This window comes from Aspergillus nidulans, chromosome VII (genome assembly GCF_000011425.1).
Source record: "Aspergillus nidulans FGSC A4 chromosome VII".
In the NCBI taxonomy this organism is placed as follows: domain Eukaryota; kingdom Fungi; phylum Ascomycota; class Eurotiomycetes; order Eurotiales; family Aspergillaceae; genus Aspergillus; species Aspergillus nidulans.
In genome coordinates this window covers 2,509,586-2,535,840 of record NC_066263.1, presented here as the reverse complement: position 1 = coordinate 2,535,840, position 26,255 = coordinate 2,509,586, and the positions used below count along the sequence as shown (strand labels likewise).

Genomic DNA, 26,255 nt, shown 5'->3' with positions numbered 1-26,255 from the left:
GCTGCGTTCTGGAAGTTTACTAGATTAGATCCCTTGGCCGGTTTCAACTATGTTTTAACTCGAAGCCACTGTCAACATGAAGGAGGAACACAGGAGGTGCGGCCCCCGGCCACCAGATCCTTCAGTCGAATTCAGTCGAAAAAGCTCCGGAGAATAGCCACGGCTGTCGGCTCACGGAGCCCACCCAGCATACTGAAAAGAAAACCAGGACGCAACTGCCGGCCACCACCGGCCACCACCGACCACCTTGCTCTGCATTGCAGGGCGATTTGGAGATCGGTCATCTAGGCCAGGTCATACAGACAGCCAGATAGACTGATGACAAGGGTCTTCCCAGATAGATCAGACCATAGACTTGGATCCCGCAGTCACTAATAGTAGGCGTAAAGTTAAAGTATGGGGACGGTTTATGAACCGTACATAAATTATAACTGAATAATAACTAAATTATAACTTCATTCCTTGCTTGGCGCCATCTGTCATGGTCGAGGTACCAGAGCACAGGAACCAGGAATTCCACTCACTATTGGTGGGTGTGCTGATAGGCATTCCTTCACAATTTGGGGAAGCGGGCTAGCACATAAACAGATAATCAGAATAGGGAAAAGAAAAAGGAAAAAGCAAAACCCAAAAATGACGAAAAGCGAAAGAAAAAAAAGAAAAAAAAAAAAAGAAAAAACGAAGAAGTTCCCCTCACCCGCAGGCCCACTGACAATTATTTTGCCCACTTGCAGGATCGGCGCTTCCTGTCTGATCCCCCCCCTGTTCCTCAATATCCATGGGCGTCGCTTTGAGGGAACCGCTGAATGCTAGGCTTGACGCTAACAATTTGGAATCTCGATTTCCGCTTTGGGGCGGTAATCTTGTGGCGGCCTCATTGATGATGCTGGACGTATGTAGATGTAGAGGTACAGTGACGATGTAGATAAGTGGGATTCTAGGGAGCAAGGGAACCATCACATCACTGCGAACCTGGAGCCTGCAGCTCCGTGTCAATCTGTAGCAGAGAGTTGTGGATAAACGCAGTGACCATGGCCAAGTGGGAAGAGAGCGCTCGAGTGTCAGTTGGGTCCCCTTTCCTTGCATATCCTTGGTTGAGTTCAGCTTTTCCCCATCGTCATCGTCGTGCCTTCGACTACTTGAACCGCACCTCCTGCTGTATATTTCTTCCTATATTCCTCCACCCATCAACGTCGACAACTGGCCCCCTTCCTTCGGCTTGGTTTCCTCCAACTGTTCAACTCTTCTCTCCTTACCATCATCATCTCCCCTCACCAACTCCAACTATTTCAGATTCCGCTTGCCCCTCTCGTCGGGTGGTACAATAACGCTTGTCAATAACGCTTGTTACAGCCGCGGGCCGGCTTCTGCTGTGCAATAACACATTCCACATCTACCACCTTCTGCTTACCATCTACAACCACCACTCTTCATCTCTCAGCCATCCGGCCCAATCCCACTCGATCGAATTGGGTGCTCGGTCTCGATTCGCTTAGATCCCTTTTTCTATGCCACCGGACCCTGACCGGAGGCGGAGTTCTAATAGAATGGCCATTCCTTACGCAACCGGGCTGCCGGCCGACAACCAGCCTTTGCCGTCATTTCGCGAGGTAAGCGGGCAGTCCCTGTTTGCTAGATTGTGGTTTGCCGGTTGTCAGACTAGACCAGACGAATCTAGCGGGCGAGCAGGAGCAGGGAAGATGTAGTAAAGATGCTGACTGCTTTAAAAGCTCCTCCCACCACATCTTCACGAAGAGATCGAATCTACTTCATATTTTAACTCTCAACATAACTCTCGGCAACCGCGCGAGCGTCCAGCATCATCACACGAATTGGGTCTTAACTCGGTCCCAAGAGAGCATGCTTCATCGCGGTCTTCGCGTCCCAGTCCGGTGCTCCCACCAATCCGCGATCTGCAGTCGTACCCAGACCGTGCGACGGGCGTATATCCAGACCCCAGGGGTCTCCCGCCGCCGCCGGAAATCACCGCCAGGCCTGTTGGTCCCCACGGATACCCCCATGCAGCGCCAGCCGTGCCTGGTCCACTGGCCGACAGGAATGCCGACGCCTACCGCGGCGTGCCGCCAATGCACGGTCAGGTGCGATACCACTATCCATCGATGGCGTATCAGAGCGACCCGGACCACGCTTCCGTACCGTCGCTCTCGCACGCGCCTCAGTCGAATTTCGGCATTCTAGGGGATTCCACCGACGCGAGGAACAGACGCCGCCGAGGGAACCTTCCTAAACCCGTCACTGAGATCCTCAAGGCCTGGTTTCATGCGCATCTGGATCACCCTTATCCGAGCGAGGAGGACAAGCAGATGCTCATGTCCCGAACAGGTCTTACAATCAACCAGGTAAGTTATCTTGATCGCCTCTAGGAAAAGAACTCGACTAACGTCCTCCAGATCAGCAATTGGTTCATTAATGCGAGAAGACGCCACCTTCCAGCCCTGCGTAATCAAAGACGTACTGGCGGAAGCGACCTGGATGAACGACAGTCGTTGAGCGATATGGAACAAACGTCGCCTGAGCCATCACCTCATCGAAGACTATGATACACGAGGCAACGTCGAGTTGACCGTATACCACGGCCGAATAGACCCTAGAAAGCGCCGCGAGGTACAATTACATTACGATTTACGTGCGAGATCGGATAGACATGATGTCTTTTTCTTATCTTTTGTTTCTTGTTTCTTGTTCTCCATTACCCCATTTCTTCATTGCTCAGGTCAGACCACTTCATCGAGTGATGCACGCCTTGATACCCTCGCTATCTCTTTTGGTTAAGTTTACACGCTTGCATGACCCGACTTTGAACCGTTACGTTCAGCGATCTGCCTCACATTCTTGCCTCATTTATCGGGAAGATCATCTACCTCTAATAATCATCATGCATCTGAGGGGGTTTGGTGTTTTGCGTTGCTTTATTCCTCATGTACAGTACAAGCATGATCATGACCGTTATAGAATCAAGATATTTTTTGAGAGATATCTTCTCCAGCTGTAGCGGCTCGGCCGAGACCACAGCTCCCGCTGCTTATTCACATCATGATGACCTGAGGTGACCCAGCCAGTGCATAACCAGGGTTGACGTACCGCAGATCAAGCAAGATGACCCGGTTCCTGTCATTCCGATGACCGAATTTGGGCAGCATGCGGAGAAAGCTACCACGGTTCGCGCGAGCAAAAAATTGCGGTGAAATGAAGCAAGGTACAGTGGCAATAGCCCGTCGGTAGTTACTCTCGGTAGTCTTCAGTACCAAGAGCTGTCACGGATGTCAATTGTTGATCCAGGATCCATTGATCGAATCTCCAAAAAATTGGTCCCAGCCACTTGGGTGACAGCTGAAGACCATCGTCATGATCAGCCGATTACTAATCATCACTCAGCTCGTGAGTCCGCTCAGGGTCATCCGATAACGGACGAATGCCAACCACAGAGAACTGGCAGACTGAGCGCTCATGCCTACGAGTTGTCCAACAAAATGAGTCTGTCCAACAAAACAGTACATAATACCTGGTTTTGTCCCAACCCGCCAATCCAGACCGCCACTGTCATGAAGAATGTGAGGTAAACCAAGTCTTGAACCTGAACCTCGGCGGTAGAGAACTCCTTCCTAGAACGGCTAGACCATCGATCCAACCCATCGGATCGACACGCCGAGCTCATTAGCACAGATCACGACTCCCTGCTACAACAGCCAGGTGGCTTTCTTTGTCCTCGCACTGCACTGAGCCCAGGCTTTCCACCGGCCGAAGGATCGATTCGACCAAACTCAGAAGATGACCGTGCCATCCAGGCGCGCATGTGGCGGGCGGGGCGTGGCACGGCTGCCAACCCAGCCCGCAGCCATATGCACGGGCGCTGCACCCCGACATGGACTTGGCCTCGGGCAGCTTCGAGTCTTGGTCCTAGACAGTGAGTGGACGTTGTGAAGGCTTTTGAATAAAGTTCAATTTTTCTTTCTCTTGGTTTGCTTGCCTGGTAGACCGCTACTGCGCTTTGGCGTGTTTGCATAATGCCAACTGACGGACAAGCTTCACTAGGTCTGCGCTCTGCGTTTCAGTCTCGCAATGGACCTCCTTCTGGCCAGGGTGTATCACCGCTTGGAGCCTGAGTATTGACTGTCAGAAAGAATGTGCATGTATATGTACACGTCGTGTGAATATGTGGGATAGTGGCACACACAGGATCGATACGCTTGCTTGCATGACCGCAGGTCAACGGTCTGATACCTTACTCCGTACTTTTCCTTCCTTACACCCTCTGGCTCCCCAAAGTTCGTTGTCAGCAGCCCGCAGTCAGCACTAAGGTTGACGGGAACTTGAAATCCGCCTTGGCTCGCGTCTCGGGCTTTGCTGGTTCCGGGGCCTGAACGTGCATTCGATCGCTGCATGACGCAAGGGATTACTGAATGGATCATAGAATTGGACGGGTGGTTCCTTTGACTGGTATGCCATCCGCCAATCTCGATCTGGTCTGAAGATGGGCATTCAAGCGTAGGCTTGGGTGGATTGGAGTGGCTGAATCTGCCCGAGTAGCACGACCTACGGGCTGCCGGATAGGTATGATAGCATATGCGGCAGGTTTGGCCGTGAAGATCATTGTCACTATTGGCGCAAGGACGATGTGTTGTCTGCTATGCTGCGGCGGAGCCTTGATTGGGACTTGGTTTGGAACTTCAAGGTTCAATCCCGGCATTGACAGGGCGGAATTGAGTTCAAACAAAGTTTCAACACGAGGGCACTCTTTGCTGTCCTGGAGACCCAACGAATCAGGCAGGGGCGGCCTATTTATCAGGCTATGCAGTAATACCCTCCACGTAAACAAGAGCTCGTCTTGTTTGACTTGTCTTCCTTGAGCCGACCCAGATAGCCCCAAGATATCCAACCCAAATAAACAATCGTGGCCTTTGAACTAAGGCGGCAATCCATCACGAGCTACCGGAAGTCAATATTCTACCTGCCATGCCTTGCCTTGCTTATTCAGCCCCCTGGCATGACAGTGAGCCAGAAACCTGGAAATGCTACCGTTACTGCAGCCGTCGACGCACAGATCAATGATCTCCCGATCGACGGTACAGAACGCAGGGCTGTGGGTATGTCCGTGCACTGCATGCCTGTACGGATGATTTTCCCAAACTTCCTGTTCGAGACCCGGGATTTGGTTCGTCCCTATTCGTGCCAATATGTCCTGTCACAGTTACCCAAAAGTCGGTGCCAGCGTCGTGTTGGCGCCAGCCGGGCGGTAAATCCCAGCATAATAGTGACCGACTTGCTCCAGTTCGAAATGCGTTAAGATAAAGGATAGATTTGCCAGTCATATGGCTGGTTCCTCGTGCCCATGGGGCATGGTTGGGCCCTGTACACTTCCTAGGTAGCACTTATTCCATTACTTACTTTATACATCTCAATGAAGGGACAGCATAGGTGCACATCCACTTATCCGTGTTCACGTTGTTTTCCATGTAGCATACCATTTCACTTTATTGCACACAGTATCTCTCTCCTCTCTCTCTTCAGTATGAAAGCGTTCCTTGTCATGAGGCACGCCGTCGCAATCAACTACCGCAGTAAGCTTAGGACTTAACAACCAAGTTTATACTCATCTTACATCAGAAATTGCTTGGCATACTTGAAGCTTGTCAGTCTTGGTTATGCAACTTAAAGACGCAGAGGGAAGGCTGGACGTTGCAGACTGCGATAAGCCCACATAGCTATGTTATGGCTTTCTGGTATGGCTCCTGGAATTGAACGTAATCTATCCAAGCGAGACATTTGGTATGCAAGCCACGGTCAGTTAACGTCTTTTCCATAGCGAAAATGCCAGGGTTTGGACGATGAGTGCATAGGACTAGAGAAAGCCCTGAAGATTTCTACTAAGGCGTCTCTGACTGCAAAAGAACGCCTCCTACAAGCCAACTTTCGTTTCCTTCGAGATCCGGCTTCTACAGAAGGGTCCACCAGTGACCACACCCGTGTTAAAAGGGAAGCTGTGGTGCGGTTCAGGAGACGCATGTCTGCAAAAAGTCAAGTTTCCCAACTACGGACAAGGAGGCTCTTGCCACGCTTGAATGTCATGCTAACGGGTATAATCATAGTGCGAATGAGTTTCTACAAAAGACAATAACTCCGCGTGGGAAGGTGTGTTTCGCGCCGTCTCACATAACCGGGGCATACTGACAAGTTACATTACAACATAAGAGCTCTGTCCAAGTCATGGCCTGGGGTCTAGAAGACGATCCCTGGACCTATTCGAACTCGTTTGTTTCTTCTAGGTGCTTTATTTGATGTCTCAAGGCTACGCTTTCACTGCATTGAGCAAAATTCGCCGGTATGAGACTTTTGGCTTGATGATCTTAGATAACTGACTCTGTTACTTAATTAGGCACGCTGAATCGCAAATATAGTCTACTACCTGCAGTCGGGTCTGTATAGAGGTCTAATTATGAAAACGAAGCCCGCCAAGCATTTATAGAGGCAGTACATCAACACGTTGAGCTCCTGTTGGCAGAAGCTAATATGAGTATGGATACTATGCTGTTGGCTCTCGCTCTCAGATCTCTTACCCTGATCTCAATCTTCTCATCCTGAGTGTTCGGACCCACGTATGATTAGAGTGAATCCGAAAGTTGAGATAACCACGCCGGCTGGAACGTGTATACAGAAAATTTGCAGCTGTGAAAGAGCAGAGTTCTATATTGAGCTGCCTCTGACATATCTCCTTGTTGCTAAAGGACAATTCTCTATTGACAATGCTTTTGTTCTTTGAATATGTTATCCATTTGTTCTTTACGGGGCTGACCCGGCCTTGCCAATCACTGCATCGTGGTGATTTGGAGAACCGCCACGTCAAAAGGGACTGTTGGAGCTGACCAGGGGGCGGGATAGGAGACCGAACATTCGGAGACAACACGGATAGGGAGCATTAGGTAAGGGAATGGAAAAGACGGAGGCTCCCCATAATGAGACATTAGACAGCTAGATGCCCACCTCGTCAACCCCTGACCAGCCCTTCTTGAACTAACACGACCGCCAGTATGGCTCTCTTCCCTGTAGTAAATACTCTGGGGGGAATACGCCCATGCTTTTGTCAAAAAATATGGATATCATGATAAGCATATCGCAACTGAGAGCGTTTGCCTTTATTTAGGGCTATTCGGAAGTCAGATATCAAATGACCTGATGCGCATAACGAGATTGCAATCGGCACTTATGTACGGACGCCAGCACTGTTAGAAGACGCTTGTCCAATGTCTAAGGTCTTGGTTACCTGTCAATCTGTAGATGTCTTGCAAAGAAGAACCGAAGTTGAATGGAATAGACCATGTGGACGGTCTGTAGGCGGATGAGGTGCTGGTTTACTGATATAGGACTGCTCATTCTATAGCCTAGACTAAGCTAAATCTGATTCTACAGCCTTACAATCGCCAGTCCTTATCTGGTCTCCTCAAGCCCATCACGCCTTTCTCCAAAGCTACGGCCTTGAAGAGGTCTTTACTGGGAAAAGGTGCGACGGACATTTATCAGCATCACATTTGCCTAACGAACAGAATCTCAGTTCAGCCTCAGGAAGGTGCAACTGACTAAAGTCTGTCTACTGCCCAGGAAAGAGCACACTATTCTCAACCACTGCGTTCGTCTTGTCTAATTGTAGAAGCATCTGTGAAAGATGCGGCTTCATGCTCAGATCCCAAGGTTAATCCAGTACGGTGCAAGCCTGGGGCCCCAGGTACCGCACTTGTATACCGTGTACGTGTGTGGGCACATGATATGCTCTTTCATTTAAGTAGATACAAACTTGACTCGTTTAAATTACATGTATGAAGACAATCTCCTTCAATATATGAACCTGACCTAGAGCACCGGATAGGAAGTATCGATTGTGTGTCCATGCTCAAGGATAGATATAGAGATAGGACGTAACTATCACCTCAAACCCTGTACACCATCACCGCAAATCAAGCCACCCGTCTTGCTCAACCCCGTCTGCCTCTTCTCTCCAAAACAAAGCCCTAACCTGTCTGGCCGGCATGCCGAGCAAGCCCCCCCAAACCCCCGCCGTCCCGGGACTCACCAGTTCCTCCACCTCCAGACTAACAAGCACATCAACAACCCACTCCTGGCAGCGTCTCTTGCCGTCTCTAGGTGCAGGCTCCGAGCGGATGATCTTGACAGCGTGCCGTCGTTGCTCTGACGTAAGGTCTGCGATCTTCACCATCCCTTCCGCTTGGAGTGAGGAGATGTCGATCCCCTCGCACGCGTCAAACTGGAACCAGAGCGGAGAGAGAGAGATCGGTTGGATGTGTAGAAGGTCGCCGTAGGAGGCGCCCGGCGTGCGCAGGAAGAAGGACCAGTGCGAGCAGGATGTTGGGGTTAGGCCGAGCCCCGAGATGGGGATGTACAGCTCGTGCGTTGGTGTCATTGTTCAGGCCCTCGATGCTAGTTGAGGCTCGGCCGGCCTGATCGGGTTGAATCTCGTGTGAGGTTAGTCTGGCTTGGATGAAAGGGGGTGTTCTGGGTGTGTCGATCTACGATGGCCTGGTAGGATTGTAGATGGTGGGGTCTTACAGTAGGTGGGTAGCACGACAGAAGACCTCGGGGAATATCGTGATGCTGTACTTCTCCAGCTATTAACTCAGTTGATAGGCTTATAGTTGTCCGTTTGAAAGAGTAACAGCGATGAACCAGCTCGCGCTGGTTTGGAGCCGGTCAAACCTGGACGGTCATCGGGAATGACGAGATGAGATCGAGCTGAGGTGAGCGAGGCATTCTTTGGAGCTAGCCTAGGCCGATGCAAGCAGATTAAATAAGCGCGGGCGTGGTGAGGCCGTTCTGGTTAGTTATCCTAACCGAGACTCCTCATTGGAGTATTTTGGTACTTTTGTAGTATACAAGAATACATTTATTCTTGGTGGAAGAGTCTTAACGTCCCATAACACCTATGCTAAAATCAAACGAAAAGACCACACCAAATCATATACTGACACAATTATCCAAAAACGAATTTCATCCAAAGTCTATACTTACCACACCATCCGCACTATAAGGAACGATGTTCCTATATATATTCACCGTCCCCAATATAACCCTCACGACCGTCCAACCTCTGGCCCAACCTTTCACCAACTTGTCCATTATGTTTCATCATCGGGTACGACTACAGGCCGCAAATCCCGCTCCCTTCCAGCTTCGCCTTCGGATACAGAACCCTCGGCAAGCCGCTCTCCATAGGCACTGACACTTCACCGCTGCCCGAGACTGTAATGTCCTCGCAGGTATAGATCTCAGTGACTGCCGCACCAGCTGTGAACCCGGTGTTCGGAACCGAGACAGTCGATGAACCAGCGTCAGCGCCAGCGTTCGTAAGGATTGTGATGATCTGCGACCCGTCGAATCCTTTGCGCATGGCAAGGACGTTGTTTTCGTTGTAGATAGCATAGTTCTGTTCATTCATTCGCCGTCAGCTCTATTATATAAACCCCATTACTCAAGGGGCCGCGGTATGTAGGGGAAAGGAGAGAGATACTTTGTAAGACAGGTAGGTCTCATTCTGCCAGATCGCATGATTCCGGATCTGGTTCGTCTTCGAAATGAACTGGTACAGCTCGCTCGTCGAGTCGTATCCGGAGAGCCAGGTCGCCTCACGGTTTGCCGGGTCTCCTGCGCCGGAGTAGTGCTGTTCTTGACCGGCGTAGATGATGGGGATCCCGTCGGAGAGGATCACGAAGGCGGCGACGTTCTTGGCGAGGGAGATGTCGTCGGTGTACCTGTATTGTCTGGTCAGTGGCATTGCCTAGAAGAACCGGGGAAATTGGGTTGAGGAAGCGTACGAGGCAAAGCGTGGGTTATCGTGGTTCTCGATGAAGTTGCCCAGCAAGGTAGCGTCTGAGCAGGTGTACTTTACCGTTTCGATCATGTTGGCTAGATCACTGAGACTGCCAGATGTGGAGCTGAAAGCGCGCAACAGGGGGTAGTAGCTGGTACAGTTAGCGGGCATGCAGGTAATCGGGATAAATAGTGGGAAAGTACATGGGATAGTTCAGCACCCCGTCCATAACCTCCTGGTACCCGCATGTGTAATCGGGATCGCCCTGGAAGACCTCGCCGACGCAGTACACGCCCGCGGCATCGTTGTAGTCGCGCCAGAAGTCCTTCTGTACGTGTCGAGCGGTGTCGATGCGAAGGCCGTCGACTTTGTTTTGGATGTGAGAACACCTTCATAGATATGTATACAGTACTGGGAGGATAGGGGAGGGGCTTTACTAGAGTAGTCAGACACAAGGTCACCCACCCAGTCGTACCAAATCTCCTTGACCTCCTCGTTGGTGGTATCGACATCTGGAAGACTGACAGCGTCGGTGTACAGCCAGCAATCCTCGACCTGGGTCTGGTTGTCGTAGTCCGTAATATCGCAGGGAGTGTGGAAGTAGTCTGCCGAGTTAAAGGGGTTGAAGGCGCTGTAGTCGACCGACGCGGCCGGGGCGTCGTAGCCCTACATGGACCATGAGTATTGGCATCTATAAAAGCAAGCACACCTGCAGTTCAAACTCACAAAATGATTGGCAACCACGTCGACCATAAGGTACATTCCCCGGTCGTGCAGCGCGTCAGACAGTGCTCGGAGGTCGTCTTGAGTGCCAAAGTGCGGGTTCAACGCATATCTGCACTTATCGTTAGTTTTATGCCACTGGATATGAAGGAGACCTACATATCCTGCTGCCAGTACCCATGGTATGCCTCCCCATGCTGCCCATCCTCGAGATTGGCAGTCACTGGGGTGATCCAGATGGCTGTGAAGCCCATCCCCTGGATGTAGTCCAGCTGGTTAATGATTCCCTGCCATGTCCCGCCGCAGTACTTCTGCGCAGGGTCAGTCTCTGAATTAGAATCAAAATCTAGGTCCAGGCTGCTCACCACTGCACTAGTATCACATTCGGCGGTTGTCGAGTTGTCGGTGCGGGCAAACCGGTCGGTGAGTAAAAAGTAGATTGACTGCGAGCGCCATTCGGCAGGCGTCGCAGCCAGCACTGTCGCCGCAAATGAGAGAAAGAGTGGCGACCGCATCGTTGCAGAAGGATCTTGTTGATGGTCTACACTCTACAACACCTAACACTACGGTGGGGTGCCCATATTTATCACATGTATCCTACGACCAGCTGAGCATCCCCCAAGTATCCGGCTTTGTCGGAGGTTTCTGCAATGGTTGGCAAAGAATGGCCACGCCAGTCCAACCACGACGCCAGGAGATTACCAGGGGTGCAGTGGAGAACCTTGCAAGCCGGCAGAGTGCGGGGAACATCCCAAGTATTATTGGTCTGAACGCCCTAATGTACCTGCTGGAGTCGCATTTCACTACCGGTACTTCAAACTAAATCACACCGGTGACTCCGGCCCTTATCCACCTATACCAAACCGCTTCACCACCGAAGGGTCCAATCTTGCCCCCAAGCACCATTGTTTGTAAATTGGTTCAGCCCGGTAATAACCAGGATCCGCGACTGCGCGTCATATTCTGCAGGCACTTGCTGTCCGTTAGATGTGACCGAGACCGGGTTTTCAAGGACACCTAAAATGGTTACATTCGCCAATGGGTTGGCTTCTTTCCACTCGCCTTCGGATGATACGGTTAGGGCGGTCTGTGTGGCCCTAAATTTGACGTTAAGCGACACCTTTGGATGGATACTCTCCCCATCATCGAGGTATAGATGGCCTGAAGCTGTTCCGTCTTTACCGAGTGCGACTAACAGTGCCCACGGCGTCTTCCGGGCGTCGCGGGTCGTCAAAGCAGGCTCTTGCATTGGCAGGATACTTCCGCCCCGGACATAGACCGGTATATGGCCGAGGGGCGCGTCGATCGTCGTGTTGACTCCCGGCTGGGCGTCAACTGCAGTTTGTGTGTACCAATCGTACCAGACTTCTCCCTGCCCTACTCCAGGAAAGACGCCTTTAACGGTACTTACTTGAGGCTCGAGGACTGGAGTAACCAGGATGGAGGGGCCGACCAGGAACTGATTGTCAATCGCAGCCAGGGATGGATCGTCCGGAAACTCCCAGGCCAGCGCTCGCAGCACAGTAGAGCCCGTAGTATGCGCGTCATGCATCAAAGTGTAGAAATAAGGCAGCAAAGCATATCGGATCCTCATCGCCTTCTTGGTGGCATCAATGACCGATGCCCATTGATAAGGCTCCTGAGGGATTGTCCCAAGAACATTATGGTTACGATAGAACGGGAAGAAAGCCGACAACTGCATCCAGCGGTTGCAGAGTTCCTCCGCGGTATTTCCACTAAACCCGCACGTATCGACTCCGAACATCGGAATGCCGTAGAGAGAAAACTGCAACGCTTGCGAGATTGAAAAGTACATGGATGACCACCGGGAGTAGTTGTCACCGCCCCAATGGCCGGCCCATTTTCCAGAGCCAGCAAACGTCGAGCGGCCAATGATGAATGGACGCTTCCTGGGCGCAATCTGAGTCAAACCTCGGTAGGTGGCCTGGATACCCATATGTCCGTAGAGGCTGTGCACGTCGTACTCGTGATAACCGTCAACGTGAGTAGCATTTGGCGAGACTGCATGCACAGCAAGATCATGGCCCGTCTGGACATGGTTGATCACATAAGGTGGATAGTTGACATTACGGACACCAGGAGTGGGCGAAGTACGCAAGTAAGAGCTGGTGGATGTCGTAGTCTCTGTGGCGGTGGTTGCGGCCTGGCTCGAAGAAGCTGCAGATGCCGAAGCAGCCTCTGTCGCGTTGGACAGCTCAAATCCTTCAGGATACTCGTAATCAACGTTGCCCGGTTCACCTGGCAATCTGAAAGGCGGGTGAACGGGGTTGAGTGTCCGGTTTCGAGACCCACAGCTTCCCACACAGAAAGACGATACCTCACTCATGTCGTACCACACTCCATCGAATTTGACTTTCTCATACCAAGTCACGAGCTCGTTGGCCCAGAAATCAGCCGCATCGGGATGATGCCAGTCGGGAAAGACTGTATAACCAGGCCATACAGCGCCGATGTAGAGGCTGCCATCTGGATTCTTCAGGAAGACGTCTCGAGCTGCGCCTCGAGTGTACGTTTCATAACTAAGATCGTCAGCAGTACTCGGCAATAAAAACGAAAAACTTACGAATCTGAAGCGTTTTGCGGATTAGGGATATACAGCGCCGCGTCCACAATTGGGACAAAATGGCGCCCACCTGCGTGAAGCTTGTCCAAGAAAACTTTGGTCTCGTTATATGGAAATCTATACTCGTCATTTTCAAAATTTCTATAACCATGCATATAGTCAATGTCGGCCCTAAAGATGTAAGCTAGGATTCAAATAGGTGCGTATTCGTGCATACCAGAGATATTCCAACGGAATCTCAAATTTCTCGAAATTCGCAAGAACATCTGCAAAGACCGACCAGTTGTTGTAACCCCACCGGCATTGATGGAAACCAAGCGTGTCGTACTTTTGCATAGCGGGGAGACCAACGGTGCTGCGCTGGTATTGCTTTGTGACCTCTGCTACAGTCGGCCCCGAGTAGAGGGTGAGGTCGATGCTTCCTCCAATCGTCCGCCAAGTCAGGCCCTGCGGATTCAACACAACTTCATGGCCGTGAGAGTTTCTGAGGAAAACCCCATGCGAGTAGGAGGTATATGTTGCCGAAGGGTCAGCCTCACTACTTTTCACGTATGTGTGTTTTCCAGCCTCGTCAACTGAGAAGTATCTTGTGTCTACGTAAAATGCGTGCTGTCCGTAGATGTTGCTGCATACCATTAGCATGGGGCAAGGATGAGAGTAACCGAACGTACGCATCAATCGGATTGCCAATGTCAGCCGCATAGGAGGTCAGTGTGGCGTTTCGCAACAGACGGAGCTGGTTGATGCGTTCTCCTAGACCATACAGGTTATATTCCTCCGGCAAAGATGTCACAAACTCGATGAATTGGTTTTCGAAAACCAATACGGAACCGGCCGTATCGAAGAGCACCTCGCCTGTCGACTTCCGGGTGACCTGAAAGTTGAAAGTTGGCTCGTTTGACCATGTCACGGCGAAGTCGCTGTGCGACTCGGACGCACCTGCGGCCGGTTTCGGTCGGGGGACGAATTCCTCTGGCAGAATATACCAGGACGCGTTGGATGCGTCCACGTAGGTCGGTGTGATTTGGATGTTCAAGCGGTCCGTATCCTGATACTGCATCTCCAAAGTCAAAGACTCGACGTCCGTCCCGTATACATTGCAGGGCTCGCCGGCCAGCCGTAGGCTGGCGGTAAAGCCCAGGTCCGTTTGTTGTATATCGGAAGCCTTGTACCCAGGACAGACGGACTGGGCATTGACGGCTTCGGGATCGTCCACATTGGCAATCAAGTCTGCCCCGACATCCACATAATCCGAGAGTGTAAATTGAGCCTGTTGCCCGGCTACGGTCGCGGTTGCGGTTACGGTCGCGGCGGACTCGGCAACTGGCCGGAGGGCGTCCTGGACTGCGCCAGAGGCTAGGACCGGAAGGGTCCCAGCTAGGTGCAGGAAGCGGACCATAGTGGGGATAGGAGGCTTTTCCAATCGTACGATGGATCAGATCATCCAACAACCACGGCCTTGACTCAATTTAATCTTCGAGGTTTCGAACTCGACGGGAAAATCACGGATTCACAAGACAAGCAAGAGTCAAACCATGCTGTGGCACGTCCCGCGGCGATCATCCATTTGACTTTAGAATCCTAGACGCAACGATGCATGCAAGGGGCGTATGATGAGGATGAACAGAAGAGAGAGCCCATGTTGAAGCCAGAAGCCAGCAGGCAGCAAGCCAGTGGGTGATGCGGGGACGACCGGTCCCCCGCGATCAACCCGGCCAAAGCTTGGGACTCAGATCCGTTCGAGGGGTGGAGGCACTGCAAAATGCTGATTGGTCATATCTCCGACAAAAGACCGAGCCTATAACGAAGCTGTTATAGTCGAGGATAGTTGATATCAAGGATGCAGGATACGAAGGTCGAAGCACCGGGTGATGGAAGAGGATGAAGAGAGGAGATTGTGGAGTGTTAACTCTCAGCCAAGCTATTCTGTACGGAGTATCTACCCAGAGCAGGGTTCATCCCCAGAATACCGTATTGTGTGCGTAATGTTACGGGCGTGCCATGCCTAAAATTACCACCGGTGAGCAACTCCAGTCTCCAGCCTTCCCGCTAACCCCAGTCCCCGACCAGACTGAGAACAGTCGACTTGATCGATTTCCTGGATAATCCGGAGTCTGGACTGCTAGCTATGCTCTCGGCACCATGAGTATCACATGAAATCATGAAATCCAGACATCCAGCGCTTCGTTATCCTAAAACTCAAACAGACCTCGAGATTGAGACTGGAATCGGGCCCCCTCCCAGAACCCACGGTGGAGAACGGTCGCTGCACATCAACACCACCAAGACGATGTACGAGGATTCGGCATCTGTGGTTGGCACTGCATCGGTTCCTTGGGTCATGCTGCTGTTCCTCGGCTTCCCGACAGACTTGGGCCCTTAAGTGAGCCACAGAAGCCCGATTTCTAAAGAGGCGTTCATGTCTTACTCGACACTGACGAATGGCCAGCGCAGGGGACGACCGCTAGACCAAGGATCACACAGGCAAATGGGCTTCATGCAGGGGAGGTTTCTAGAAAATCGCGCATGCTGCCAAGACGTCATACTGGGCAACAATCCCGGATCCAGGATTCAGGGGTTTCTGACAGCCGGCTCTCGGGCCTGGCTGTAGCCGTCACCTCGCTCTTTTCTCTGGGCAAAAGGTGGCAGGCTGGAGTGCAGTCCACCGGCAAAGCTAACGCGAAGAAGCCTTAAATGAACTGTTAAGGGTTGCTAAGAGACGAAGCCGAGAAGCAATGGTGTAACGCGGGGCTGAGCCTGACTACGGCTGCAGGCCACTACGGAGTACTATACGGAGGGCAAGCGGATAGTGGAGTTAGTGTCACTGCTATCCGATTACTCCTGCCCGTCTCTCTTTATCCTCTCCCTCCCCCGCTCGCTTTCCCCAGATTTTCACCCATGCGTACGTCTGCAAGGACTATAGCGATTTTATACTGTTGACGAGCAATCCGACATGACCCGCATGCCTCTTCAAGACTAGCTTCTCATCTACCGGCACTGCTCATATCGTTCGCCTTTGGCCCGGCCATCGTGCACCATGGCCTCACCAGCCGCTCCGAAACACAAACCTTTCAAGCAGGCCTGTGACAACTGTCGCCGGAGGAAAATCAAGTGCTCACGAGAGCTCCCGTGCGACAAGTGCCAGCGCCTGCTCCTTTCCTGCTCCTACAGCGATGTGCTGCGTCGCAAAGGGCCGAAATTTCGGACTCTATACCCTCTAGCGCCTATCCATCCACTAGTGGCCAGAGACCGACAGATTCTCCAGTATGATCCTCCACGATTCTCTGCAGAGAGGGAATGGTATGCAGAGCCTACGAGCTACCCGGTCGGCGGCTCGCCCACGTCTCCGCCCTTCATGGAAGAGCCGCAATATCTGCCGCCTGAACACCCTGACTCATTCAGCCGGCTGCCTCCACCAGAACTCGTCTCTTCGCCGGATTCTCTGAACTCCCTATCGGACTCTCCGACTGCGGTGCTGTTTCGTTCGCCGCGGATTCTGACCGCACCTGTGCTTCTGGCGCACGTCAATGTCTACTTGAAATATATGTTTCCTATCATGCCCGTGGTCCGAAGAGAAGAGCTCCAGCAGGACTGCCACCATCCAGAGCGTCTAACTCCCCAGCGGTACGCCTTTCTGGCCTCCCTATGTGCCGCCACACATATCCAGCTGAAACTCGACGGAGCAACGCCCGTCGCGGATCCTTCGCATTTTCAGGCCGGTGAGAACTCATCAATGTCCGGTGAAGAACTGCTCGCCGAAGCCGTGCGCGCAAGGAAAGATTGCGACCCAATTGAGGATATGAATGTTGAGAGTCTTCTAACCTCATTCTTCCTATTTGCTTCATACGGAAATCTAGACCGCCAGGACCACGCATGGTTCTATCTTTGCCAGGCGACATCAATGGTTTTCGCATTGGGCTTGCACCGCGAATCAACATACGCCGAGTTGAACACCGAAGAAGCAGAACAGAAGCGACGGGTCTTCTGGCTGCTCTTCATCACAGAACGGTATTTACCTCCGTAGAGCTGAATAGACCATAAACTGACAAGTGCTGCAGAGGCTATGCCCTCCAACAAGCGAAACCTGTCATGCTCCGCAACTCCATCCACAAACCGCAAGTCCTGTGCTCCGACGACCCGATTCTCGCCTACGGCTTCATCAACCTCATCGGCGTCTTCGAGAGCCTCAGCGTCAACCTTTACGACTGGGTCTCAGCAGGGGGAAGCGTAAGCGGAGGTGGAAATAACCGAGACGGCTCCTCCGAGATGCCGCCTACATCAGCCATCCAGGCAACTCTCAGCAAACCGATCTCGCTCGAGGGTGTCTCGGAAATCCAAAAGGTTGATATCCTCATCACACAGCAGTGGCTTCAGGCCATGATGTGGAAACTCTCCATGACGCGTGCATCGCAGCCAGGCTCGCGGAATGAGACGGTCCTCCCGTTCCATCTTCCTGTAATGGTGGGCAAGGCTGTTATGTCTGTCATTGCGGAGGCATCGCAGGGGGCTGTCGACGCGCATGGGATTGGGATGGTAGTCTTCACCACTTTAGCAATTTACTTCGATTAAGGCTGACGATTACGCAGGAACAAAAGCTCTTCGATCTTGGTACATCTATCGCCGACGTCTCACGTTCTCTCTCCACAAAAGCTGCAAACAGCCTCGCCGAGTCAACCGTCGACCCCCGCGAGCTCCTCTGGGGTATCCTTTCCACCCTCTCCCGCATCCGTGGCTCCCAGTCGTACCTCTTCCCATCTCTCCTTGAGCGCTGCAAAGGCACCCTCGGCTTTGATTCCCCGACGCCGCTTTCTATCAGTGACTTCCACCAGATTAATCCTCCGCTTCTCAATTCCGCTAGCTCTTCTTCAATTGCTTCTGAAACTTTAGATATCTCTGGACCATGGCCCGCGGCTGATGACAATACTATGGATTCTAGCACAGGCAGCAGGACAACAAATTCGTGTGCATGGGAAATAACTTCTGGTGATACGAACGACCAGAACCAGACTAGTGATCAGCCGCCTTCATTGTCTGGATCATCGTCAGTACCCCTTTCGGTCTCGCGAATGCATTCGTCCACTAGTATGGCTGCAGAACTCTCGTTTCAAGCTGGGAGGTTATTGACTTGACTTCTGGACTGGCTCCACCACCACCACTACCTCCTCCTCCTCCTCCTCCTCCTCCTCCTCCTCACCCTTCTGCTCTCCTCCCTAATTCGCCCATACAAAGAAAGGGTATATATATCGCTACCGAGGATTCTAGGTTTTTATATATCTATCAACCTGTCGGAGATATTGGACTGTGTTTTGCACATCTGCGTATCTTCCCAACGTCTTTACTCCCTCCATGTATCTATCATCCTTATTATCACTATCTCTCCACCCTCATACCTATTGCCAGGAAGTACGAGACTCAGCTGACATGACACGATATGACATACCACCTATAGACTCATTGGAACGAACAATATAATTTACTTTATACTTCTATAGCTCTGCTTTGTACTTCGGTGAATACATGTGCGCATAATTCACAAGGACTGCACAACTAATTTTCTTGAATTCATCGAAGCATAGTATAGTCTTTCCCTGAATATTAACTGAGGTAGGATGGGGTAGGTTAGGTGATGGAAGACAACAAAGACGAAACCCAGCGTCTGTTTTGGTCGTTCTGTGCAGCGGGACAGTAGCAGCTCAGCTGAATATAGGTACAACGAAGCGAAATAGACAAGACAGAACACGGACGGAACAGAAAGCTGCGGTATCATCGGAACATGGAAATGGAACAGAAAAGTCATGATCTAAGTCTGGTGCGGTGGCATTAGCCCTCTGGGGGATGCAAAGACAGTGCGGAGACAGTGAGGCAGTAGTCTATAAATGTATTTATTAATGCATGCGATGCGAGACGGTGATATGTCTTCGCAAAAAGGGTATGGCGTGATGCGATAGTGAAAGAAATGGGAATGAAATGAGACCAGATATACTTGATCTACTGCCTTCGCCAGGTCAATTCGAAAACTGCATCGCCGTTGGACTCATCACGGCGGATGTACCATTGGCGAACTTGGTTGCCGTCTGTGACTGAGTCGGCCATTAGATAGCTGACTTTTCCATCGTCTTTCTCGCGCAAGGGCCCGAGTTCATGCATGAAGGCTTCACGGTTGGCGCCGTGGTCTCCATCCCAGGTCAACTCCATTGAGTGATCATCCAGGCTGAGTTCTTTGCTGTACTTAATGATCGAAAAACCGTTGGTCAGGGTCCAGCCGTCGGCAAAGCGGAATTTGCGCAGAAGACAGGAGTCGCCGCATACTTCACTGACTTGGCTTAGTTTGGTCATATCGGTGTGGAACCAGCTCTTCCAGTGGTGGACAGACAGGGGTAGCGGCCTGGCCGCTTCGAAGAACCCAGAGGCGTCGCCGCGGAAATCCAGTTGCCGCAGTCGGTGGTCGATGGTCAAAGATGCGTCTGAGTACTGATACACGCACAGGGAAATCCGGCGATCGCCCGTGTACACCATTTGCTGGCAAGCGTCGAAAACCTCGGGTTTGCTGAGCTGCTCGATCAAAGGCCGAGATAGGAAAACGCCAGCGCCTCCGAATCCCATGAGCCCAAATAATCCGATTTGCGCCACGCTTTCCGACACTCCGCCGACATACATTTGCTGGGTGTGATCGTAGTGCTCAAAAGCCTCCACTAGAGCGGAGATCGAGAGGAAAAATGTGTCATCATCAATGATGCAAGACCAACGTGTCTCCTCCCGCAGGTTGTGAGCCAAGTGCGAAACCAGCGAGAAATACCGAGTCTGGTATTCCTCGCCGCTCTCTGTCACGAACAGTTGAATCCCGAGCCGTTCAGCCTTGGCAAGGACCTCGGGCACCCGCCGATCTGGCTCAATCAGTGCGAAGATGCGGACTCCGGTATTACCGGCCCAGTGAGTAAAGGCATCTAGAGACTCGTTCAACCTGTCCAACGTAGTGGCGACACCGAAATCGAAGTGCGAGGCGTCAATGTGTTCAACAGGGCGCGGGACTTGTAAGGTGAGCGGGGTGGCAATCGAGCAGTCGCTCTGCAATGGCTCCGCGTTCTCGGGCGCCCTCCAGCCGATCGAATGCTTATCGAACAAAGGAGTCTCAAGAACTTGCGTTAAGGGCGGGTTCATCGGCGCCTGCACTGCGATCACTTCCCGACGCACATACTTAGACAACTTCTTAACGCCAAGGCGTTCTAGAACATCGAGATCGGGCTCGCACCCGACCTTCGAAGTAACCGTGATGTTTTCTGCAGGAGGCGGCTGTGCGGTGATATCGGCAACGGTTTTGGCAGTATCTGAAGCCGCCTGCACTATATCCTCCTCCAATTTATGGTGGTTGATCCGTGGACCGATGAAGAAAAGGAGTGTGCCGATCAAACAGGCGGCGGCGAGAAAGCGAGGCAGCTTTTTCTTCCAAACCCACGATGAACTCATGGGGCTTCTATCTCGAAGGTTCATTTTCGTCGACATGATATGGGAAAACGTAGATTGGCTCGTCTGGTTCAAGGCGGATGGGAATACGACACTATCGCATACGCATCGCGAGCGCTCGACGTGGCGGCGACGAGGTGGAGCGGCAAAAAGGTAGCGACCGGAAGATATTAAACCTATGAAAAGACCAATATCCAGATAAGAGACTGAAGCGAGAGTATGAAGTGGGAGAAAATAGAACGGATAGAAGAGAATTCGGGGGACGGGATGGGGTCAAAGATAAAAAAGGTGTAAGGAAGAGGAGCACCGGCCAGTCCAGATGCAGGTGGGAGGGTACGTAAAGGGGCCGGGGGGGCTCGATCCACTCCACTGGACGTACGGAGTGGGAGTAGTATTATTGTTGCTTTATGCTTCCTTTTTTTCCTGGCCTGCAATGCTTGACTCGCTAGATGGGCTGGAGCCGCGCGTCAGATTCTTAATCCTGAATTCAACCTTCCACTTGGTGCTGATCCATCTTTCTACGTTATATCGCGGCTGGGTTCGGCTACTTGGCCAACGCCCGCCTCGCGAACTGGGGTGAAGTCATCAGCAGGTATGATCTTATTGGAGCGATGAAAATGATCAAAGATTTGGTAAGACTTGGTTTGACTTGGATTCATGGCAGTCAAACCCCAACCACAGAATCACTCCCGAACACGGACAAGTTGCAGCGTTGATGACGCGTATGAGGCGATCCTGGTCGGAGGCGGCTGGCTGCGACCCACGATTCCTTGGCGGTTGGTTGGAGCTGCCGAACTGGTATGCTAGCTAACATATGATCCTGGTCGTAGCAATCAGTCTGAGTGGTTGTGATGCAAGTGTTCAAAAATGCAAACAAATAATCAGCACGGAATCCCCATCTAGTGTCAGCCCGGTCCGTACCGATGCCATAATGAAGGGATTATATCGACAGGGTATAGGCGATCTTTCCATATCATTCCATCCTCTCGAAGCGGCAAAAGGTCACATGCTCCAGCGCAGGGTTTCATCTGCGTAAGGCTATCCCATCTCCGTTGGGTTCTATTAATGGAGACGGAAAGGCGAAGAGGGTACCCCCAAGAGTCGGATCTGAGACACAAACAGGTTACTCCCTGTGTACGGAGCACGGTGGAGAAGTGTCTTTGGAGTCCTCTGAGTACAGTCTCCAACATACGGGGCATTCTTGCTCTGCACAAAAGTGGTGCTGCTCCCCCGCACATTGGAGTCTCTGTTTTACCTACGGAGAGTAAGTACGGAGCAGATCAAATGGTTTCGCTCGCTGCTCCCGGCCTCACATGGCTCCATCTGGTAATCCCGCTAATCCCGCAACTATCTGCCCCTCTTGTTCGACTGGCTTCATTTCAAGTTTTGTCATAGTAGTGCAACGAGTTTTTAAGTGCCATGAGAAAATAATCGCCGTAAACTAGCGCCTCCTCCATTAGATTGCTGGGAGCGGGATGATAAAGAGGGAAGACGGAGAAGATGGAACCACTACCATGGTCTCCCGAAGATCTTCAGGTGGAATATCTATATTGATGCCTTATAGCCTAAGGCACCAAGTGGTTAAAATGCATTATTAGTAATCAAGTCACCTGCAAAGTACGGCAGCGCCTAGCAACCAACTGCGCCGGCTCCAAATTGGGAAGCGGTACACATTTGCCAGATGCCCAGGTGCGGTGGTGTTAACAGTTCCATGAGAATATTGGTTCTAGCGAGTTTGACATAGACACTACATGGGATCATCGACAATTCGAAGATATCTGATATAGTGTCCCGTCTCGGGCAAGCATTCCTCTCTCTTAGGCCAGTTGCGTCCACACCGCGAAACGCACGAAATCGCCATGTCCACGCAGTCCTTAAGCTCGCTCCTCTCCAGAGCGTCCATTGACGACCATGAAGAAGTCCTCCGCTCGTGCGATGCTGCCTTAGCAAAGTCGAGGTCCGATATTCAGGCCCAGCATGTTAAGGTGGTTGCTTTGTTGAAACTCGATCGGTACGAAGACTGTCTACGTGTTTTCGAGGAAGGCGGGGATATCCTGAAGAAGAAGGCGGCGTTGGAATACGGTTATACTCTCTATAAGACCGGGCACCCCGAGACTGCCATTGATGTTGTTTCAAGCCTGGCCGGCGACCGGGGTGCACGGCATCTGGAAGCCCAGGCTGTATGTTCTCCGAATCTTTTGTGTGGATGTGCGGTTAACCATCATTTTTCCGGATTAGACATATCGGGCCGAGAAGTTTCGTCGTACGGCGGAGATATACCAAGGACTTTCTCGGGAGTCAGCGCCAACGGTGAACGAGGAGAACGATTTACGAATCAACAGCTGGGCGACGGATGCACAACTGCAGTGGAAAGGCCACCCCGAGTCTGTTCGCCATACAAGGCCTACGAGAGACGATCTGGAGGCGTTTGAGACGGTCTACAATGCGGCATGTCTAAGTATTGCGAAAGGCGAATTTGACCAAGCCGGATTGCTCTTGAAGCGTGCCAAAGGTCTGTGCTAGCCAAGCGCAGATATTGAGATCGCAGCTGACCGGTCTTTACAGAACTCTGCCGCACCTCGGAAGACCTTACCCCTGAAGACAGGGATGCTGAATTGCTTCCAATCGCTGTGCAGCAGCTGTACGTTCTGATTTGTCAGGGCAAGTCGGCAGAGGCCGAGTCCATCCTGGAGGAGATCTCAATCAAAGAGTATGTCGATCCCAAATCGCGGTTAAACAATAGCTTATTCAGCCAACAGTATCTCCGAATTATCCACAAAACGAATTGGTCAGAATAATGCCGCGATCGCTCGCGGGACCACGGCGAACCCATATGCCCTGTACGAAGCGCTCCACGAAGTACCCGACTCAACGGATAACGACAAGTTGTTTGACTATCAGTACAATGTCATGACAGGTAACCTCCACGCCGTCGATCTTCTAGTTCACAAATACGACGGCATAATCCGATCCACTTCCAAGGCTTTGTCGCAAGCCCCGTTTCCGTCTACAGAAGCTAGCACAAACCTGTTGTCAGTTTACAATGTAGCAGCACGGGCCAAGGGTGAGACAGGAACACCAGCACTAAAGGCAATCCTTTCTGCAGTGGAGAGACGGCCAAAGGATATTGGGCTGGTCCTCACTGCCGTACAACTCTACGTGAACCAGGGCAATACCACTTCCGCCATCGTGATCTTGGAGAGAACCCTTCAGCTTCTCGACGAGTCCATTTCCGAGCAGGACAAGGAGATCCGCTTCAACCCCGGTTTACTCAGTGTACTTATTGCCTTGTACAAACGTGAGGGCCGAAAGACTCAGATCAAAGCCGAATTGGCCAAAGCTGCGACGTTCTGGAGTGGCCAAGCTGCCCAGCCAACGTCACTGCTCCGGGCAGCGGGAGCGTCTCTTCTGCACTCTTCACTTGCATCGGATACATCCCAGGCCGCGGAGTTGTTCAAATCTCTGTATGAGAAGACGCCAGACGATCTCTTCGCTGTTGCCGGCTACGTAGCCTCACATGCAGCCATTGATTACTCCCAAGTCGAAGCGCAAGCAAAATATCTCCCATCCGTTGACGACCTGATCTCAGATATTGACGTTGCCGCTCTCGAAACTGCAGGTGTTGCCCCGTCATCCTCTACCACTGCCGCTGCTGCCGCAGCGATCGCGGGAGCGAGGAAGCGGCCTGCTCCCACTAAGGACCGTGTCGCGAAGCGAGTTCGAAAGTCCCGACTCCCCAAAGATTATGATCCGAGCAAGACAGCCGACCCGGAACGTTGGCTGCCGCTACGTGACCGGTCAACCTACCGACCTAGAGGGAGGAAAGGTAAGCAGCGGGCTGCAGAGCGTACGCAAGGAGGGGTGGTCAGTGAGAAATCTGAAGAGACTACGCTCTCTGGGCAGCAGCAGCAGCAAAAGCCCCAAACCGGGGGCTCTAGTCAAAAGAAGAAGAAGAAGGGGAAGCGGTAGATGGTGGTATATTCTAGCTAGTCCAATAGATGAGCCAGGTGCATCTAGCACATACTTCTTGCCGCGGCACGGCATCAGCTCTACTATAACCGTGTACAATAATCTAGCGCATAGACTTTGTCTAAGAGCGACTGAACTGAATATTACCCAACTAACACTTCGAACTTCAAGCAAGACCTAATCTAACCAAGCGGAGTGCGGATCGTCCCACATTGCTTATTGTACTGGTCGAATATTGTCTGAAACAGCTTGATGTCTTGCAACGAATCTCTCGCAGTTGTCTTTGCCGGCTTCCCCTCAACGAGGTATGCATACAGCGCCTTCAATTCTTCCTGGTAAGCCTCCTCCCAGGTACTCACCGTCTCTGTCTGCATCAACCCACCGCGCTCATCTGCCCTCTCAACAACAACGCGAACCGGCTGTGCCCGCGCATACGGCAGGTCATAATGAATAGTGACAGTTTTGTTATGTCCATACACCGCCAGCTGCGCATCACATCGCGGTACGCAATCCGTCCCGGTTTCGTACATGAGCGTAAACGGATGTCGGCCGTACCGGGCACCGGCAACGCTGCCATTGTAGTGGAACAGCGCTGAGTAGAATGGCTCATTCACCGAGATATTTGAGATCGCATCTGGATAGCCGAGTGTGTCTCGCATCAAACCGAGGTCGTGGCAGCCCAGCGAGGCAAGAAAGCGACTGAGGGCGATGCGCTCGTGATTTGGTTGTTCTTCTTTACCAAAGACCTCCTCCATCAGGTCGTGGAGGCGCGCTGCTCGATCTTCGTCCTCCTCCTCCTTCTCCTTCTCCCCCTGGACCCCCTCCTTAGAACCGTTCCCGAGCTCGGGCTCATCACTCGAAACAACCCTTAGACTCGTCGCCGTATGCGCAACATGCGGCCCGGCGATCATCCTCAACCGCGCATAATGGATCCTCTCTAGCTCCGCCACCTCTTTCTTGAACACACTTTCAAAGCAAGGCGCGTACCGCCTTGCACAGGCTACAAAGACGCGCGCCCCGTTCGGCGCATCTTTCTCTGCATCAAGGATCCGCTTTGCGGATGGGATGCTCAAGCTCACGGGGGTCTCAACCATAACGTGCTTGCCGGCTTGGAGGGCGGCGATTGTGTAGAGTTCGTGGTACTCGTTCGGCATAAAATTCAGAATAAGCGATATACTGGGGTCGGTAAGGATGGCGTTCGGTGTGACCGCCCGTTCTTTGTCGGATTGCGCAGTGGAGCTCGGCATATAGAATGCAGATATTGTATAAAGATTAGAGAGCGCGTTCAGTGCTGGCAGGTATATAGTTTGGACGGGGTGCGGGCCTGCTGCTAGGATGCCCACGTTGAGGCAGGTAGGCTGAGAATGAGAGGCCATCTTGTTAGTTGCTGGTTCTCTCCAGTCTGATGGTCTAGATATCTGATGCGTATATAGGTATGTACGTGGAGTCTAGTGGTGAGACTGGAACTGGTACGTAACCAGGATAATTTGAGCTCCAGCGAACACTTCTGAGCACTGCTAAGCACTGCTGAGCACTAGCAAAAATTCAGCTTGCGCAGCTGACTGTGGATGACAAAACTGGAGAAGCCAGAGGGCAGGAGCAGAGGCGGTCGTAGTCAGGGCAAGCAAGGGATAGCAAGTCCTATAAAGATGCGGCGTAAAGCGTGTCAAGTCCAAGGTACTA

The 26,255-nt window shown here is 52.0% G+C and overlaps 8 protein-coding genes across 8 annotated transcripts, besides 1 other annotated feature; 3 read left to right on the top strand and 5 right to left on the bottom strand.

The window, feature by feature from the left end:
• Positions 1–26,255: part of a sequence feature (contig 1.32 1..435990(1)) that runs on past both edges of the window.
• ANIA_02020 (protein ahpA) lies at positions 1,208–2,561 on the top strand (the record flags this gene model as incomplete). Its single annotated transcript, XM_654532.2, has 3 exons — positions 1,208–1,610; positions 1,731–2,360; positions 2,412–2,561. Exons 1-3 carry the CDS (start codon positions 1,509–1,511, stop codon positions 2,559–2,561), a joined length of 882 nt encoding a protein of 293 aa, XP_659624.2. The 5' UTR covers positions 1,208–1,508.
• On the bottom strand, positions 7,220–8,431 carry ANIA_02019 (uncharacterized protein; the record flags this gene model as incomplete). The annotated part of the gene is made up of 2 exons (XM_654531.1): positions 7,220–7,279; positions 8,084–8,431. 2 exons carry the CDS (start codon positions 8,429–8,431, stop codon positions 7,220–7,222), a joined length of 408 nt encoding a protein of 135 aa, XP_659623.1.
• Positions 9,167–11,073, bottom strand: ANIA_02018 (protein amyA; the record flags this gene model as incomplete). The annotated part of the gene is made up of 8 exons (XM_654530.1): positions 9,167–9,451; positions 9,536–9,776; positions 9,840–9,986; positions 10,039–10,201; positions 10,273–10,501; positions 10,562–10,670; positions 10,718–10,869; positions 10,927–11,073. The coding sequence occupies 8 exons, from the start codon at positions 11,071–11,073 to the stop codon at positions 9,167–9,169; spliced, it is 1,473 nt and encodes a 490-aa protein (XP_659622.1).
• On the bottom strand, positions 11,224–14,541 carry ANIA_02017 (protein agdA; the record flags this gene model as incomplete). Its single annotated transcript, XM_654529.2, has 4 exons — positions 11,224–13,098; positions 13,143–13,313; positions 13,360–13,767; positions 13,814–14,541. The coding sequence occupies 4 exons, from the start codon at positions 14,539–14,541 to the stop codon at positions 11,427–11,429; spliced, it is 2,979 nt and encodes a 992-aa protein (XP_659621.1). The 3' UTR covers positions 11,224–11,426.
• ANIA_02016 (protein amyR) lies at positions 16,054–18,271 on the top strand (the record flags this gene model as incomplete). Its single annotated transcript, XM_654528.2, has 3 exons — positions 16,054–17,150; positions 17,201–17,675; positions 17,729–18,271. The coding sequence occupies exons 1-3, from the start codon at positions 16,180–16,182 to the stop codon at positions 18,269–18,271; spliced, it is 1,989 nt and encodes a 662-aa protein (XP_659620.1). The 5' UTR covers positions 16,054–16,179.
• Positions 18,701–20,823, bottom strand: ANIA_02015 (glycosyltransferase family 31 protein). Its single transcript, XM_654527.2, has one exon. The coding sequence runs from the start codon at positions 20,640–20,642 to the stop codon at positions 19,131–19,133; it is 1,512 nt and encodes a 503-aa protein (XP_659619.1). The 5' UTR covers positions 20,643–20,823; the 3' UTR covers positions 18,701–19,130.
• On the top strand, positions 22,337–24,626 carry ANIA_02014 (signal recognition particle subunit SRP72). The gene is made up of 4 exons (XM_654526.2): positions 22,337–22,783; positions 22,842–23,115; positions 23,169–23,313; positions 23,363–24,626. Exons 1-4 carry the CDS (start codon positions 22,463–22,465, stop codon positions 24,570–24,572), a joined length of 1,950 nt encoding a protein of 649 aa, XP_659618.2. The 5' UTR covers positions 22,337–22,462; the 3' UTR covers positions 24,573–24,626.
• On the bottom strand, positions 24,694–25,948 carry ANIA_02013 (uncharacterized protein; the record flags this gene model as incomplete). Its single annotated transcript, XM_654525.2, has 1 exon — positions 24,694–25,948. The coding sequence occupies one exon, from the start codon at positions 25,946–25,948 to the stop codon at positions 24,755–24,757; it is 1,194 nt and encodes a 397-aa protein (XP_659617.1). The 3' UTR covers positions 24,694–24,754.